Source organism: Trichosurus vulpecula, chromosome 9, assembly GCF_011100635.1.
Source record: "Trichosurus vulpecula isolate mTriVul1 chromosome 9, mTriVul1.pri, whole genome shotgun sequence".
Lineage (NCBI taxonomy): Eukaryota > Metazoa > Chordata > Mammalia > Diprotodontia > Phalangeridae > Trichosurus > Trichosurus vulpecula.
Genome location: NC_050581.1, coordinates 46,577,109 through 46,594,766, shown reverse-complemented (window position 1 = coordinate 46,594,766; position 17,658 = coordinate 46,577,109). Strand labels below are relative to the sequence as shown.

The 17,658-nt window shown below is 39.7% G+C and overlaps 1 protein-coding gene across 3 annotated transcripts in view; it reads right to left on the bottom strand.

Moving 5' to 3' along the window:
* MRTFB (myocardin related transcription factor B) overlaps nucleotides 1-17,658 on the bottom strand; it is a 146,419-nt gene that overhangs the window by 93,721 nt on the left and 35,040 nt on the right. The window contains exon 3 of one of the 3 annotated variants that reach the window (XM_036739413.1): nucleotides 858-989. The exons of the other annotated variants lie outside the window; for them this stretch is intronic. Coding sequence (XP_036595308.1) covers nucleotides 858-989 — 132 coding nt within the window. The remainder of the gene's footprint in view (nucleotides 1-857; nucleotides 990-17,658) is intronic. 3 annotated transcript variants of the gene reach the window in all.

Below are 17,658 nucleotides of genomic sequence, written 5' to 3'. Positions count from 1 at the left end.
GTCTTTTGAAGTTCTTAATTTGAGAGATAAAAGCAAAGACATTTAATCTCTGGGCTTGTATCTGATGAGCAAGAGTGTGTGGGGAGATGAGGGGGTGGCTGATGGCAGGAACTCAAAGCAGATGAAACACAAATGCAATTCTTTTTTCAAATAGGGCTGGAAAATTATCTTTCTAATTTAGAGAAAATTGGGAGGCGATGATCTTTATGTATCAAACTCAGGAACAATGGTTATTTCTGTAAGAGCTCCTAGATTTCTTAAACTTCAAGCCTCTCTACCTTCAACTGGTATCTTAATGATCAATTATCTACCATCACAGCGGTAAAGGAAAACTTGTAGGATCCTCAGCCAGATGCTTTGTTTATGAGCTGAACAGTATACAATTTTGAAGAATTTTGAGAGTATTGATAATGAATTTCAGCCTCTTGTGGGGGGAAAATAATATTAAATGAAAAAAAAATTTCCCTTGATCTCTTGGTAGCTGAAAAAAGCAACTGTCTAAGCTAATTTTGAAAATTAAACATTAATTCCTTAAAAAAAAAACAACAAAACTGCAGTCACTTTATTTGGAAAAATCCCACAGCCTTAGAAAACATCACAATTTCTAAATGAACTAATACATTTTTATTAAACACTGTTTTAAGAAATATATTTACTAGATCAATTACTGTACAAACCCAGGGGATATTATTTGATAATCATAACAGCTACAGTCAGCAGCATTATACTCTATTTGCAAAGAGCCTAGAAAGTGAAAGGTACAAGCTTGAATATATAAATAACAATATAATAAATAGCAACATGCAGGTTGATTGACAGTTATTATGGTGCAGCTTGGCCCCGGTTCATTGACTGACCTTCCTTAAGACTTTTCTGGTTGTTCACCTCAAGGCATTCCTTTTCTTTCAATGGCTCGAAATCCCCAGCAGTTAAAATCTCTGGAAAGCCCTGTTGCTGCTTCTTGGAGCTATCGATCATGGTTAGAGGCGCTTTCAGAATGGCAACATCAAGTAAAGGAGAAAAGATTAATTCGCCGCCAGCAGCAAACTGCACTGCGAAGACTCAGGTCCCAACTTCCTCTCCACAAAATACCAATAAGTGTGCAATTATGTCTTTAAGCAGTTGAAAGCAGCCATTACCCTTTAATTCCCACTTTGACCTGCAAATACACTCAGCGCCGAGCCCTTAGCTCGCTCCCACACTGAGAGGCTGAGCTGGGAGAGAGCAAGAGCTCCAAAATCCCGCCCCCTTTCCCAGACAACCCCCTTCCTCAGCCATTCTCGCTTCCTCTGTGCTGGGGTGTTTCAGAGAGTGGTTTGATGGCCAGAATCATCTGACGAACACTGAGCCAAGGAGTTAAAAATAAATCCTGCCGTAGTTAAAGGAAAAGCCTGTGCTGATATCGAAGAAGACAAACTGTTGCCTAGGGGGTGTCTGTGTGTCTCTCTCTTTTCTTCTCTACTCTTCCCCTCCCCCTCCCCCTCCCCTCACACTTTTCTCTCCTTCACCTTCTTTACCCTCTCCCTCTCTCCTTTTTATCTCCCCTTCCTGCTGGAAGCTGTGGAAACACTTTACATTACCCAGACAAATGCATTCGTATTTCTTTAAGTTGCAGAGATAAACAAATGGCTGTTTAAGGCATTTCTGAAAGACTTGGATATTACATTTACTAAATATTCCAAGAGCAAATCTGAATAAAACTTGAGTTTTATTTAACAAAAAAAAGCTTTTTATTTTTTAAAGCTCTGTTTATATAATTTATGGCCGGTCCTATGCAAAATCTATGTTCTTTCTAAGATGAAAAGCAATAGCAAATTTTTCTTCCTTTGGCACCACAGCCCCAAAGCAGCAGTTTTCCCTTCTGCCACTAGTCGGCCACGTGAGTTAACATTAACGAAAAAATGTCCCGTAACATCTAATGCTAATTGTGCTAAGTGAAGTCTTTATTTCAAAGCATAACCCTGAAGAAATAACTTTCTGTGGAATTTGCCAACTGTATTTGCCAGCCTAGACCAGATTCAATATAAGGGAAAGTAAACTGAAGGAATTCTATGATTTTACATCTCCAATCTTAATTGCACACTCAACAAACAACAAAATCCCCTTCAACTCCCATCATATTCTTCACAGACATGTATGTAAAAGTCTCTCTCTCTCTCTCTCTCTCTCTCTCTCTCTCTCTCTCTCTCTCTCTCTCTTTGTCAAGGAAGTCTGTATGATTTGGTAGATGCACAAAAAGAGGACCCCATAGAAGAGTCTTTTAAATGGGGTTTTTTTAAGCAGCCAATAAATGAGCACAATGTGACTATCTATAATCTACACTTCTGTTTCAGCAATATGACCAGAAAGATGTGGTCTGCTCTAGAATATCACAAAAGACTGCCTATTCCAATCTCTTTCATCAGGGATCAAACCTATGCATGTATACATTTTTCATGTCACAATTTTATGACAATGAGAAATGAGAATATGGTTGAAAGCTATTAATGTTTTTTTCAATGCTAATAAGACCCGAAATTTTCCCACATATTTTATCTTCCCCCTCTTCTGGATACCTTGAGAAATGATCCTTCAATGCAGATAGACAACCTAGAGAGGCTGTATCTGTCCTTCTTTCTCTATTCACACCACAACAACCATCCTAGTTCAGGCTCTTTTCATGCTTGGGCTACATATATAGCCTCCTAAATAGTCTCCCTGCCTGCAATCTTTTCATTCCTCTAATCCACCCTCCGTCTAACTGCTAAATTGATATTCCTAAAGCTCAGGATTGGCCATGCTCCCCTTTTCTCTAAGATAAAAATACTACAACTTGGCTTCAACCTGCCTTTCCAGATTAATCCCACATTTCTCCTGCTCCAGTCAAACTGGTCTACTTATTGTTCCATGCATATGGCATTCCAGGGCCCTCCTTACACATTTGCACAGGTGACCCCCATGGCAAGAATGTATTACATTTGACCTGTTAGAATCCCTACCTTCTGGCAAGGCTCAGCTCATACGCCACCTCCTACACTAGGACTTTGATGATTCTCCTGATAGTATGCTCTCTCTCTAAATTATTTTGTATTTCTTTCATTTGTTCCATACATACACTTATCCATTTATTTGTGTATATGTGTGTGTCATCACTTCCACAAAATGTAAACTTCTTGACGGAAAGAATTGTTTCATTTTTGTCTTTGTGTTCTCAGCAACTTATACAATGAGGTGTACACAGTAGTTGCTTACTAACTGCTTGCTGATGACCAAAGCTGAACTATCAGTACATGTGTCTTAAATAATACAAGGCAAGTGGATGAGAGGATGGCAATCTTGATTGTCTTTGGGAAACAACTTTAAATGACCTCTAAGCTATTCCCTGAAACAAAGGCCTATCTTTTTAATACCAATATACTTTTGCTGCTACTGTCCCGCTGCATCTAGGTGACATGGTAATCTCCAAGGGCAATGAAAAGGTAGATGTAAGGCATAGTAAGAAGGCTGCAGCATGTTACAACAGGGACCTACACAGAACCAGTGTGCATTCAAGTAGAAAGTGTGAAGAATAATCATGATGACAGCCTGTATATTCCACTGGTATCTACATAAAGTCAAGAGAAGGCTTCCAGCACATTGGGCAAACCCCACCTTTGCCTCCTCTAAGGAACTAATGGCAAAATACAAACAAAAACTTCACAGGTTGAGTAGCGATAGATGGATTTTAATTTGCATCACTGGAGGAAGTATCCATATTGTCAAAATCAGAAATCTAAAATATTTTGTGTGTATTAGGCATAAGTATATTAGAAGTATATTAATGGATAGAGTCAGGAAGACCTGAGGTTCGAGTCTTGCCTCCAACACATAATGGATAAATGACCGTGGATACAACATATCAACATCTCCAACAACTCTCTAAAACCAAGGTATAAAACAGTTGTCGATCCCTATGATGAAGGAAGTTAAATCAGAAGTCTAATACATCAACAAAATCAAAGAATTGGACTACACATACCTATATACCAAGGATTCGTACAAATATCATAGGTACAAAGAATGAAACACTCCCTACTTACAATGAGCTTATATTCTAAAGGGGGAAGAGAAGTAGTGCATTTTGGATAGATCGATCAATCGATCTATTTATCTATGTGTATATACATATACAAATATAATAAATATAGAAGTTAAAAAATAAAAATATATACAATGTAGTTGAATGTAAGGTAATTTGGGAAGGAGGGCACTACAATTGGGGGAATCAGGAAGAGGTTTATGAAGGAGATGGTGTTTGAGCTACATCTTAAGGAAGAGCTGCAACTCTGAGGGGGAGAAAAGCAGAGGGGATAGTGGAGGGGTGCGGCAGTGATAATGCACTCCAGGATGGCAAACAGTTAGTGCAAAGGCATGGAGATAGAGAGGCCAGTTTGACTGGATTACAGAGTGCAGGAGGGACAGTGATGCCAATGAGGCTGGAAATATGTTTGACTCCAGCTGTATAGCTAAACAGGAGTTTATATTTTGGCCTAGAAGAAGCCACTGGAGTTGGCTGCATATAAGTCATATAGATCTGTGCTTAAGGAAGATTACTTTGACAGCTGTGCACATGATGGACTGGAATGATGAGAAATTTCAAACAGGGAGACCAATGAGAAGACTGTTGCAAAAGCTAGGTGAGAGAGGATGAAGGTCGGAATTGAGATGGTAGCCATTTGAGTATAGAGAAGGGGATGGATGGGAGAGAAGTTGTGAAGGTAGAAATAGCAAAATTGGGCAACTGTGATTGGGTAGGTGGGTTGAGGGAGATATGAAAAGTCTAGCACAATGGTGAAATTATGAACCTGGGATACTGGAAGGATGGTGGTGCTTTTGACAGAATGGTCAGATATTTAATTTAGAAGAACTCACATGAAGCACATTCACTAAAATAAGAATAAATCCATCAATAAATGAGCACAAGGAAATGACAAAATAATTCTCAAGGGATGTTCCCTGGCATAAAATAGTAAGGTGTTTCATATATTATAAAACTGATTGAGTGAGGAAATACCTTTTTCATTTACAACTGCTTTGGGTACTTGAAAGATAACTATAAATATATGAGTCTATAAATGTATGTTTGTATTGTGTTTAAGTATACAGACAGGATCATCTAAAAACTGAGGAAAAGAATATATTCTCATAGAAATAAAATATTTTGCTATGAAAACACATTTGAAAGCATTTAATGAAAACTATCTTTATTAAAGAATTTTCAGTGGCAGGAAATAAAGTATGCATACCCCACCTCTCCACAAATATTTGACATAGTTCTAAAAATGCCTCCAATAGCTGTAAGATAATATAACAAAATTAAAGGCAAAAAGATTAGGAAAGAGTAGACAAAATCATTCTTATTAGCAGATGACGTGATAATGTACTTAGAAAACCTCAGAGTCAGAAAATAAGTGCAACAATAGCATCAATAAATATCAAGGCACAAAATAAATCCATAAAAATCAGCAGCATTTCTATAAAGTACTAAAAAAAGCCCAGAGGGAATAATAAGAAAAATCTATTCAAGATAACTACAAATGCTTTAAAATACGGGAACTTACCTACCAAGACACAGGCAAAATTGATGTAAATGTAATTTCATACAATATAAGAACAATGCATCACTCTTCTGAAAGAAGACAAATAATTGATGTGATATTCACTGCTCATCATTGGACAAAGCCAAGGGAATAAAAGTGATGTTACTACTTGAATTAATTTACAATTTTAGTATGATAACAAATGACAGAGATGACACCTCATAGAACTATGCAAAACAATAACAAAATTCACCTGGGAGAGCAAAAGGTCTATGGGCCTCAAACTAAATAAGAAAGCACTGATCATCCAACTACTTGGTATTCATTAAAAAAAAAACATAAAGTAGATAATTGGCACAATTTATATAAGCAATAAACAAGCAACAGAAAATTATATCCATGACAGAACTGATGTCAAGTTAAAACTTATGATAAAGATGTTAAAAAGGTACTGCCCCACAGGTGAGGGGAATGAGTGAATCTTGCTCTCAGCCGATTTGACTTGAGAAGGGAATAACACACACTCAGTTGGGTATCTTATTCCACAGGAAAGTAGGGAGAAGGGGATAAAAAAGGGGGGACAATAGAAGTGAGGGCAGATAGGGGGAAGAGGTAATCAAAAGCAAACACTTTTGAAAAGGGACAGGGTCAAGGAAGAAAACTGAATAAAGGAGGACAGGATAGGGTGGAGCAAAATATAGTTAGTGTTTCACAACATGAGTAGTGTGGAAGTATTTTACATAATGACACGTGTGGCCTATGTTGAATTGCTTGCCTTCTTAGGGAGGGTGGGTGGGGAAGAAAGAGGGGAGAGAATTTGGAACTCAAAGTTTTAAAAGAAGATGTTCAACAAAAAAAGTTGTTTTTGCATGCAACTGGGAAATAAGATATACAGGCAATGGGACATAGAAATCTATCTTGCCTACAAGAAAGTAAGGGGAAAGGGGATAAGAGGGGAGTGGGGTGACAGAGGGGAGGGCTGACTGGGGAATGGGGCAATCAGAATATATGCCATCTTGGAGTGGGGGGGAGGGTAGAAATGGGGAGAAAATTTGTAACTCAAAATCTTGTGGAAATCAATGCTGAAAACTAAAAATACTAAATAATAAAATATGGGAAAAAAAAAAAAGAAAAAAAAAGGTACTGCCCCAGAAAAAAAGTATTTTCTTAAAATTGTCTTTTCCCCCAGGATGTTGTACTTAGGTACAGCCTAAATACTTCTGGACTATTTATCCATGAATTCGAGCTACTTGCAATGAATAATTTAGTACTCCCCATTCTTTTCCTTAGTTTCTTCAGTTTTGTAATTTTTATACCAAAAACTATAATCATAGACATTATAAGGATGCTTTTTTCTTATAAACTTAGAATCTTTAACCTTGCAATTATGAGAAAAATAGCTTTTCTAACTGTAATGCAAAATATGACTAAGTTACCATTTACATTGGGATTATTTAGATGAGGAAAAAGTTTTGGCCCAAGTTGTATTGCAGCTGAAAGACTTCACTCATGTATCAATCTTTCAGTAAGAAAAAACCTATTAACTTTTTCAAAAGTTGTTTTACTGTACATATTCTTGTCATTTGTTAATCATTTATAATATATCATCTCTTCTGTCAACTATGTTGCATGATCTGTAGTTATAGTCATTTACCCTATAATAAATCTGCACTCATTCACAGCAGGAGCTTATTGTGTGCAATGGGGATGCCTGAATATGAAAATGCATTGCCATAAATCAAGTCAGTTTTCCCACCACCCTGAGCACAAATATTTATTAAGCGTGAGAAAAACTGTATGGCTCAGAGACTAGGAACAACCCAAGAAAGGAGTCCAAGGAAGCAGAACACAAACAAACACTGCTCATGGGACTTATACAAAAATTTGGCAGGGTTAGTATATTCTTACAAAACTACAGATAAACCAGATTATTTCTGTGAGTATTTCTTATTGCAATAAGAAAAAAACCTGAGAAGATAATCAACTAGAAAATGCTTCATCAATATAATAAAATGGTCAAAAGAATAGAAGTGAAATGACTTTTGATACAACGAAAATGCTATGGGGTGTGTGTGTGTGTGTGTGTGTGTGTGTGTGTGTGTGTGTGTGCGTGCGCACGCTTCTCTAGTGTATACTGGAACATGCTTCTACCTAGATACCTTGCCTTCCTTAGGATTCTAATATCACTTTGTGGGTATGTCTTATGCCCTTATGTACTATTATGTATTTTAGTTGAGATTCACAAAAGGTTAAGAGACTTGCCCAGGATCACACAGGTATTAAGTTACAGAACTAGAATTCAAACTGAGGTCTTCTGATACCAATTCATCATCTGACAAGCATTTAATTAAGTATCTAGCTTGTACCTTCACTGGGGATACAAAGAAAAAAATGAAATAATTAATCCCCTCTATTGGGAGAGATATCAAATGGGCAAGTTGCCTCTGAAGTCCCTTCCAACCCTAATTCTGTCATCCTCTATTCACATGTAAGTATATACAAGATATAAACAAAATAAATACAAAGTATTGGGGGGGGGGGGTGATGGGGAGGTCACGAAAGGCCCGATGTAGAAGGTGGTACTTGATCAACTTGAAAGAAACAAGGAATTCTGAGAGGTACACTGAGGAATGGAGGAGGGGCAGGAGAGAGACAGCATATGTAAAATACTGGAGACTGTATATTAAGGGCAAAAGGCAGCCCCTTCTCTCAAATAGAATATAATCTGATCAGGGAGACAACATGCAAATAAATATATACAAGGCAAGAAATATATACACATACACATGCGCACACACACACACACACACACACACACACACAGGATAAGTAGGAAATAAACAAGAGGAGCTGGGGAAGGCTTCCTGTAGAAGGTGGGATTTTAAGCCAGGGAGGTCAGTGGTCAGAGCAGAGGAGGGAGAGCATTCCAGGCATGGGAGACAGCCAGACAGAATGCCCCAAACTGAAAGATGAAGTATCTTATTTGTGGAATAACAAGGAGGCCAGCGTCACTGGATTGAAGAGTATGTGTTGGGGAGGAAGGTGTAAGACTGGAAGAGGGCTAGGTTATGAAGGACTTTGAAGGCCAAACAGAGCATTTTGTATTTGTTCCCAACGGCAACAGAATCCACTGGAGTTTACCCAGTTGGGGGGAGTAACATATTCCGACCTAAGTTTCAGGAATCACTTTACTGGCTGAATGGAGACAGGATTGAATGGATTGGAGAGGGGAGACACTTGGCAAGCACAGTTCCTGATACAGTCGCTCAGCGCTCAGTCAATTGTTATTGACTGACCAAGAGACCAATCAGGGATCTCTTGGCATATGGGCTTGAACTAAGATGAGTCTATGTGACCTGAGATAGAGAAAACAGCTGTAAGAGATACAATGGCAGTAGAATCAACAAGATGTGGCAATGGATTGGATATGGGGTAAAACAAGAGCGAGGAGCTGAGCACGATTTCAGGTTGCAAACTTGGGTAACTTGAAGCATTTTGGCAGCTGTGACAAAAATATGGAAGGTTGGTCCAGTTGTTGGGCCTCTACAAGTCCCAGATGGTGAGTACATGGCCTGTAATATCTAGCAGCTCCAGCTATCTTCTTGCCATATGCCCCACCTACGCTCTCTCGGCTCTGGAATTCCCACTCTCTGGCATATACTCTCCTTACTGTTGAGTAGATGAAGTGACCTACTCTATCTAGCCATTTCTTATGTTTTACCACCCATCTTGGCCACTTTATTGCCATTCATTCTCCCATGATATACACACCTCCACTATTCCCACTTTCCAGCTCTGGAACTGAAATCAAGTCACCGTTGCCACGGTATTTGCCACAAAGATGGGCATAGTGGAGAAAGCACTAGACTGGCAGTTAGGAAGAACAGAGTTCCAATCCAGCCTCACATATTTACGAGCTGAATCACCACAGGCAAGTTACTTAATCTCTCTGGTTCTTCATCTATAAAATAAGGAGGTTGGCCTCTATGATCTTCTTCAAGGTCCCTTAAAGATCTAAATTGATGACATTTTAAGCCTATTTGAAAAAAGCATACCAATAAATAGCTCTGAGGTTCTACTTACCATCACATACTGGTTTCAGGACCTCTTCCTGCCAGCAGGGGATCAGATCAAAGAGAAACCATGGCATCCCATGTGAGTCCCCTGGGCTGGCTTTTTCTCAATTGCAGAGGACCCTTCCCACAGTGAAGGGGATCAAAAAGCCACCATTCCATTGTGTGCTGGCATCTTGACAAGGCTTTTTTTGGCTGGTTAGGACTCAAATGCTATTCCATTCCATGTCATTCCCCTGGGCTGGCTTCCTCCCACTTGCTGGGGACCCTTCCTGTGTATAGCGTGCCCTTCTCTGTGTGCAGGTGATAAACAATGCCATTCCTTCTTTTTCACTATCCCCTGACCTGGCCTGTCTTCAGAGATAGGAGAGAAATGCTTTTCTCTCCCCTCTCTCCAATGGTCCCCTTACCTGAGCTACCCAATACCCTGAGAGGATACCATCCTAAGCCAGAAGCCCTAGTAATGTTTAATTACCTTCCCAAATTTATTCAGCAGATATTAACAAACTCAGATCCAATCATACCTTCTTCATCCTACTAATCCTCAAATTTCACACACACACCCCCACTGCCATTCTGTAAAAACTCTGTTCTCCACCTCTTAAAATCTATTTCCATAATCCCCTTCACCTCAACGGAATCTACCCAATTTCATACTCTAAAATTAACCAGTCCTTCCACTGGGCTCTCTGAAATATGTGCTCTGTAGGTAACAGACTCGCTTTTTGTCTGGTATCTTTTCCTTTCCCACTCCTTTCATCTTCTGAATCTCACTGAGACCTAGTTCCCTCCTGATGAAAACTGCTTCCGTGGCCACCCTTTCTGGCACTGGTCATGCTTTTCCTCATCCCTCCCTGGTCAAGGTGGGGGAGTTGGAATATTTCTTACTCTCCATTGCCACGAGGCTTGTCTTCTACCTGCATCACTGTTAAGTTCTTTGAGGTCCATTCAATCTGTATTAAGCACCCAATAAAAGTTCTGGTAGCAGTTGTCTACCAACTGTAACCAGAATGGTGGGGTCATCTTTGGGGAAGCTCTTCACCTTTCCCCAGTGCCTGCTGCTTCTCTTCCAAGGCAGGAAGTCCAGAGACCCATGGCTGGGAGCAGAGAACTTCCTGTGTGACGATTCATGGGGATGGCTGAGGGGAGGTGTTAACTCCAGGGCCATGCCCTATTGGGTGTTAACCTAGTCTACATGGACGTGAACCTCCCAGGGTCCTACGGGGAGGGGCCAACTCAAGAACCAATTGGCCCTGGTCGTTCAGGTGGCACTTGATGATGTCAAAAACTGTATAAGAGGGGAGAACACAGTTTGAAGATCCTTTTTTCGGTTGGAGTGGCAGCGGTGGCGAGCGTGACTCTGGGCCAGCCCTCGGGTTGAACCTAGATGTTGGTAACTATGAATTGTATTGGGTCTGTCTGTTGATATTTGTAATTTGTTTGTATTTGTTCTGAAGTTCAGGGTGCTGGTTTTTTCCCCTGAACTAAATGAATGTTCTGAACTTCAGGGTGCTGGCTTTTTCCCCTGAAGTAAGTGAATGAATCTGTATTTGGTCTGTCTGTTGATGCTTGTAATTTGTTTGTATTTGTTCTGAAGTTCAGGGTGCTGGCTTTTTCCCCTGAACTAAATGAATGTTGTCTGTAGGCTCCCCTGAACTAACTGAATGCTGGATTAAAGTAAGCTTGTCAACCCCTTCACCGTGCTTTCCTTGGTTAAGCAGATAAAAAGAACCTGTGCTTTCCCAGCGTGCCGGCAGCCTCCTGGGTGCTGGCTGTGGGTGGATCTTACACCCCCACAGAAGCTGCTAGTCAGATTGTTAAAACACCAACCTTCAAGACATTCCTCCTTCCCGCCTAAATAAGTTCAGTGTCTGGCTCACAATCTTTATCTCCTCCTTGGCTCCTACCCTTGCACTATGGAACTTCAACATGCATATTCATACTCCCTCCAACATCCAGCTCCTCGACTTGTTTATGTTCCATGGTTTATTCCTCCATCACACCTCAGCTACATACAGAGACAGTTATCTTCTTGGTCTTGTCATCACCCACAAGTGATCGACCTCCCATGTTTATACACTAAAATTCCCTTATCTGTAATCACAACCTATTGTTATTCCACTTCTCCCTCTGCCTTGCTACACTAAACCCTGTTATTCATCCTTAACATGAATTCCTATCCCTTGACCTCTAAGTTTTCTCAGGTCATCACCCCTGAAGTGGATACCCTCTTTTCATGTCTCCATCTAGACCCCTTAGTAAACCAGATCTACCCATAACTGCCCTACTAAATCCTTTGCTCCCTTATGATTATTTCTGCCATCTGCTACCTTAGCTCTCATTCACATGAGAACAAATGAAAAACTGTTTCAAATATATCCACTAAAAATTTGTTATATAATCTCAATAGGGCCCTCACTATAGGTAAGATAACTTTAACAAGTTCCTAACAATTTCTCATTTTATTCACCACAATGGTTTTTCCAAAACTTTTTATCCCTTCTCAAATGTCCTTTGGCTCCCTCTCCTCCCATTCTTAAGTCCATTTGCCAAGTTGTTGCTGTTGCTATTCTTCTTCCTCCTCAACTCTGATCTCCCAGAGGCCTTCTGACACTATTTTTGCCTTCACTTTTGTTTCATGTGATGAGGTGACCCTTCCTGCCAACATAAAATCTCCACTTGCACATTCCATCTCATCTTCTCCAACAGGTTACCTTCTCTATCTCCATCCTTTCACATACCTTCAATCTCTCCCTATCTACTGGCTGCTTCTCAAACTGTCTACAAACATGCCCATATCTCCTCCATCTTCAAAAAACCTTCACTTCATCCATCCATCTCCACTGGTTGTCATTCTACATCTCCTCCATCTACAGAAGGTGCCTTCGCTTCCTTGCCCCTCATTCTTTTCTTAACACTGTGCAGTATAGCTTCTGACCTCATCATCCAACTTGAAATGCCCCCTCCAACAACGTCAATGATCTCTTAATTGCTAAATCTAATGATTTTTCCTCAATTATCCTTCTTTATCTTTCTACAGCCTTTGACAGTGTTGAACACACTCTTTTCCTTGATAGTCTAGGTTTTTGCAACATTGCTCTCTGTCCTGGTTCTTCTCCTACCTCTAACACCACTCCTTCTTAGTTTCCTTTGCTGGATCTTCATCCAGGTCAAGCCTCCTAATGCGGGTATCCAACAGAGCCTCTGTCCTGGGTCCACTTCTCTTCTCTCTATACTATTTCACTTGGTGATCTCATTAGCCCTCATAGATTCAATTACATCTCTGTGAGGAAGACTCTGAGATCTATTTGTCTAGTCCTAACTTCTATGCTGATCTCCAGCATCTCCAAATGCCTCTTGAATTGAATATACAGTAGGCATTTCTTAAAAATTTATTTATTTTTAGTTTTCAACATCGATTTCCACAAGATTTTGAATTACAAATTTTCTCCCCATCTCTCCCCTACCCCCCACCCCAAGATGGCATGCATTCTGATTACCGCTTTCCCCCCCCAGTCTGCCCCCTTCTATCACCCCCCACATCCCCTTCCCCCTTACTTTCTTGTAGGGCAAGATGTATATATGTATAGTCCCTTCGAAACCCTAATACTGAGAAAGGTCTCATGAGTTACAAGTGTCATCTTTCCACGTAGGAATGTAGACAGTTCAACTTTAACAAGTCTATTATGATTTCTCTTTCCTGTTTACCTTTTCATGATTCTCTTGATTCTTGTATTTGAAAGTAAAATTTTCTGTTCAGCTCTGGTCTTTTCATCAAGAATGCTTGAAAGTCCTCTATTTTACTGAATTTCCATTTTTCCTCTGAAGGATAATACTCAGTTTTGCTGGGTAGGTGATTCTTGGTTTTAATCCTAGCTCTTTTGACTTCAAGAATATCATATTCCAAGCCCTTTGATTCCTTAATGTAGAAGCTGCTAGATCTTGTGTTACTTTAATTATGTTTCCACAATACTCGAATTATTTCTTTCTGGATGCTTGCAATAATTTCTCCTTGATCTGGGAACTCTGGAATTTGGCTACAATATTCCTAGGAGTTTTCCTTTTGGAATCTTTTTTAAGAGGCGATCAGTAAATTCTTTTACCCTCTGGTTCTAAGAATATCAGGGCAGTTTTCCTTGATAATTTCTTGAAAGATGATGTCTAGGGTCTTTTTTTGATCATGGCTTTCAGGTAGTCCAACAATTTAAAAATTATCTCTCCTGGAACTATTTTCCAGGTCAGTGGTTCTTCCAAAGAGACATTTCACATTGTCTTCTATTTTTTCATTCTTTTGGTTCTGTTTGATAATTTCTTGATTTCTTATAAAGTCATTAGATTCTATTTGCTCTATTCTAATTTTTAAGGAACGATTTTCTTCAGTGAGCTTTTGAACCTCCTTTTCCATTTGGACAATTCTGCTTTTTAAGGCCTTCTTCTCCTCACTGGCTTTTTGGACTTCATCTGCCATTTGAGTTAGTCTATTTTTTAAGGTGTTATTTTCTTCAGTATTTTTTGGGTCTCCTTTAGCAATCAGCTGACTCATTTTTCATGATTTTCTTGCATCACTCTCATTTCTCTTTCCAATTTTTCCTCTACTTCTCTTACTTGATTTTCAAACTCCTTTTTGAGCTCCGCATAGCCTGGGACTAATTCATATTTTTCTTGGAGAATTTGGATGTAGGAGCTTTGACTCTGTTGCCTCCTTCTGGTTGTATGTTTTGATCTTCTTTGTCACCAAAGTAAGATTCTATAGTCTGATTTTTTTTTATACTATTTGCTCATTTTCCCAGTCAATTACTTGACTTTTGAGCTCACTGTCAAAGCAGACCCTGCTTCCAGAGTGGAGAGTGCTTTGTTCCAAGTTTCAGGGGTTTCGCACAGCTGTTATCAGAGATACTTCTAGGGGCCTGTAAGGTGGCATGATCAAAGGAGAGGGGTTTACTCCTTTCCTGGCCTGTGACTGACCACAAGACCTCTTTTCTGCCTTGGAACTGTGAGGATTCTCTCTCCACAGCCACCACAAGCTCTGCCACGTCAGCATTCCTCCTCATCCCAGAGCCACCATTCAGTACTGTGACCCAGATCTAAGCAGGGCAAAGCAAGAGAATCCCACCTCAGCACCAGCAAAGAGATCCCTGCAATCTCCCTCTGATTAGCTGCTTGATCCCCACCATCTGTGTGTGGGCTTGGAGCTCTGGAAGCAGCCGCTGCTCCTGCTGTCCTGGGGCTCAGACCACACTCTTCTCTTGCCCAGCTCTGACAGAGTTTCCCCACTCACCTTCTACTTTGTCTTTAGTGTTTGTGGGTTGAGAAGTCTGCAAGCTGCCACAGCTGCTGGTGATTTAATCCCCTGAGGCCTGCTCTGGCCTGGTCTGTCCCACTGGGGCGCACGCTGTACTGTTCTTTGCTCCCAGCCTCTTCCTGCCAGCCTTTCAGGTTGTCTTGGGCTGGAGATTTGTAGCTCTGGGTTTGTAGTTTGGGTTTTGGGTTCCGTAGCTCTAGAATTTGTTTAGAGCCCTTTTTTAAAGGTATTTGGAGGGGCTTGGGGGAAAGCTCAAGTAAGTCCCTGCTTTTATTCTGCCATCTTAGCCTACAGTAGGCATTTTAAATCCAACATGTCAAAAACTCAACTTATCCTTCCCCCCCAAACCCTCCATTATCCAAACTTTTCTATTGCTGTCAAGAGTATCATTATCTTCCAAGTCACTCTAGCTCACAATCTAGGTGTCAAACTCAACCCCTCACTGTCTCCCATCTCTCATACCCAATATGTTGCTCAGTCCTGTGGATTTTTACCTCTGTAACATCTCTCATATATATCTCCTCTCCTCTGACACTGCCACCAGTATAGCAAACTCCCTCCATCACCTAAAACCTAGACCCACACCCCCTACTCAATAAACCCCAGTTGCTCCCTGTTCAAATCCCTTTATAACCTTGCCCCCACTCCTTGCTACCTTTCTAGTCTTCTTATACTGTCTCAACGTATTCCATGATCCTGTGACAGTAACCTCTTTGTTGTTCCTCAAACAAAACACTTCGACTCCTGACTAGGTATTTTCACCAGCTGTCCCCCAAACCTGAAATTCTCTCCCTCCTCATATTCAGCTCTTGGCACCCCTGCCTTCTTTCAAGTCCAAAATGCCACCTTTACAGGAAGCCTTTTCCAACCCCCCCTTATTTCTAGTGCCATTCCTCTGTTAATTAAATCCACTCTATCCTGTCTATATCTTGTTTGTATGTAGTTGTTTACATGTTGTCTCCTGCATTAGACTGAGCTCTTTGAGAGCAGGATCTGTCTTTTATCTTTCTTTATGTTCCCAATACTTAGCACAGATCCTGGCAAATAGTAGGCATTTAATAAATGTTTGTTGACTGACTACCAATACCAAATACCCCTTCCTGGTCCGTGTGTGTGTGTGTGTGTACGTATGTGAAATCTTCCCCTATTAAAATATAAGCTCCTTACAATTTGTAAACACTTAAAGGCTTTTTTCATTCATTCCAAGTCAGAGAGAGAGGTTAGGGGGAAAGATAATACTGTGATATCTACCTGACACCCACTTGAAAATGCTCAATAGGAAACTGGTGATGCAGCATGAAACTCAGGAAAGAGTTAAGGCTAAATACCTAGATATTGGATCCATGTTTGCAAAGTCATTTATGGGAGTTGATGATGTCACCAAAAGAGTAAATGTAGAAGAGTAAACAAGCATAGGGCCTTAAAATATGGAATTCACTCCATGACACCATGCAACCTCTTCTAACAAAATTGTGAAGTAAGCATTTTTTTCAATAAAATTGAAAGAATATTATCTCTCTTTAGTGGAATACTGCTATAATCTATAATTTTATCTTTTTAAATATCATAAAACTTCTTTTTCTTACTGTCATCCATGTATGCCTGAAAATATATGAATATATATGTATGTATATGTGCGCATATATACACACACATATAAATACATATATTTAAAAAGGAAAATTAATATAATCTCTGAAAACGGAACATTATCTTTCTTTTTTTTATTAACAAGATCATTTATGCAAATTTTTTTAAAAAATTTAAAATTAAATAGTATAGTATGCAAGCAAAATTTCCCTCAAAGAAACTATCGTTTCTCTTTAAGTATAGTGCAGAGATTTAAAGCTGTGATGCTCTCAGATATGTTTTCCCCAGATTATGAAGAGACTGATTTCTCTAGTCAAAGAACATAATGGGAATGGAATGAGGTTTTTATAAAAAAGAAAAGGAGAGGGAAGGTAGATAATCTGCCTTAAAAAATGGAAAACTCATGTTTTCTCTTTTGAATTTTTGAGTTTGTATCCTCCTTTCCTGAATGTGCAAAAGAAATTTAAAAAATGTAAAGGACCAACAATTAATCATTGAGTTAACTGTAACAAGTGGAAAGCAAGTTTTTTGGATTTTTTTCCCCCTGAATTTATCATATGGAATGAAAAAAGAAAATTACTAAATGTTTATCATGTGCCAGGAACTGTGCTAAGCCCTGGGAAGACAAATGGAAAATCAAGACAATCCCTGTTTCAAAGAGCTCACATTTAATTGGGGAGACCATATATACAAGTAGAGTTCAGGGCATGGCATGGCCCAGGGAACTACAAGGATACACTGTTGAAAAGGAAGGATTTTAATGGGATCTGAGTGGGTGAGGTTAAGGGTGGAGTCACTGAGGAAAGAAGGGGTCCTGTGCTGGTCTGGTAGGCACAGTATGGATTCAGTATAGAAGGTGTTCCTAAAGTCTGGACACATAGGCAAAAATGCATATTTTCAAGAAATGAAATTGAAATGAATGAAATGAAATTTTCAACATTTTATTTAATTGAAATATTAACAAGTAACATCTTCAATATGATTTCCATCATTTGTGATGCAAAGGTTGATGTGCTTTGCAAGATTCACATGAACTTGATGCAATAGATCCATACTGCCGTCAATTTTAGCACACTCCCTTTTTATGTGTTCAATCAAGTGTGCTGCATCTGTGATTTTCATTGAGTGCACCTTC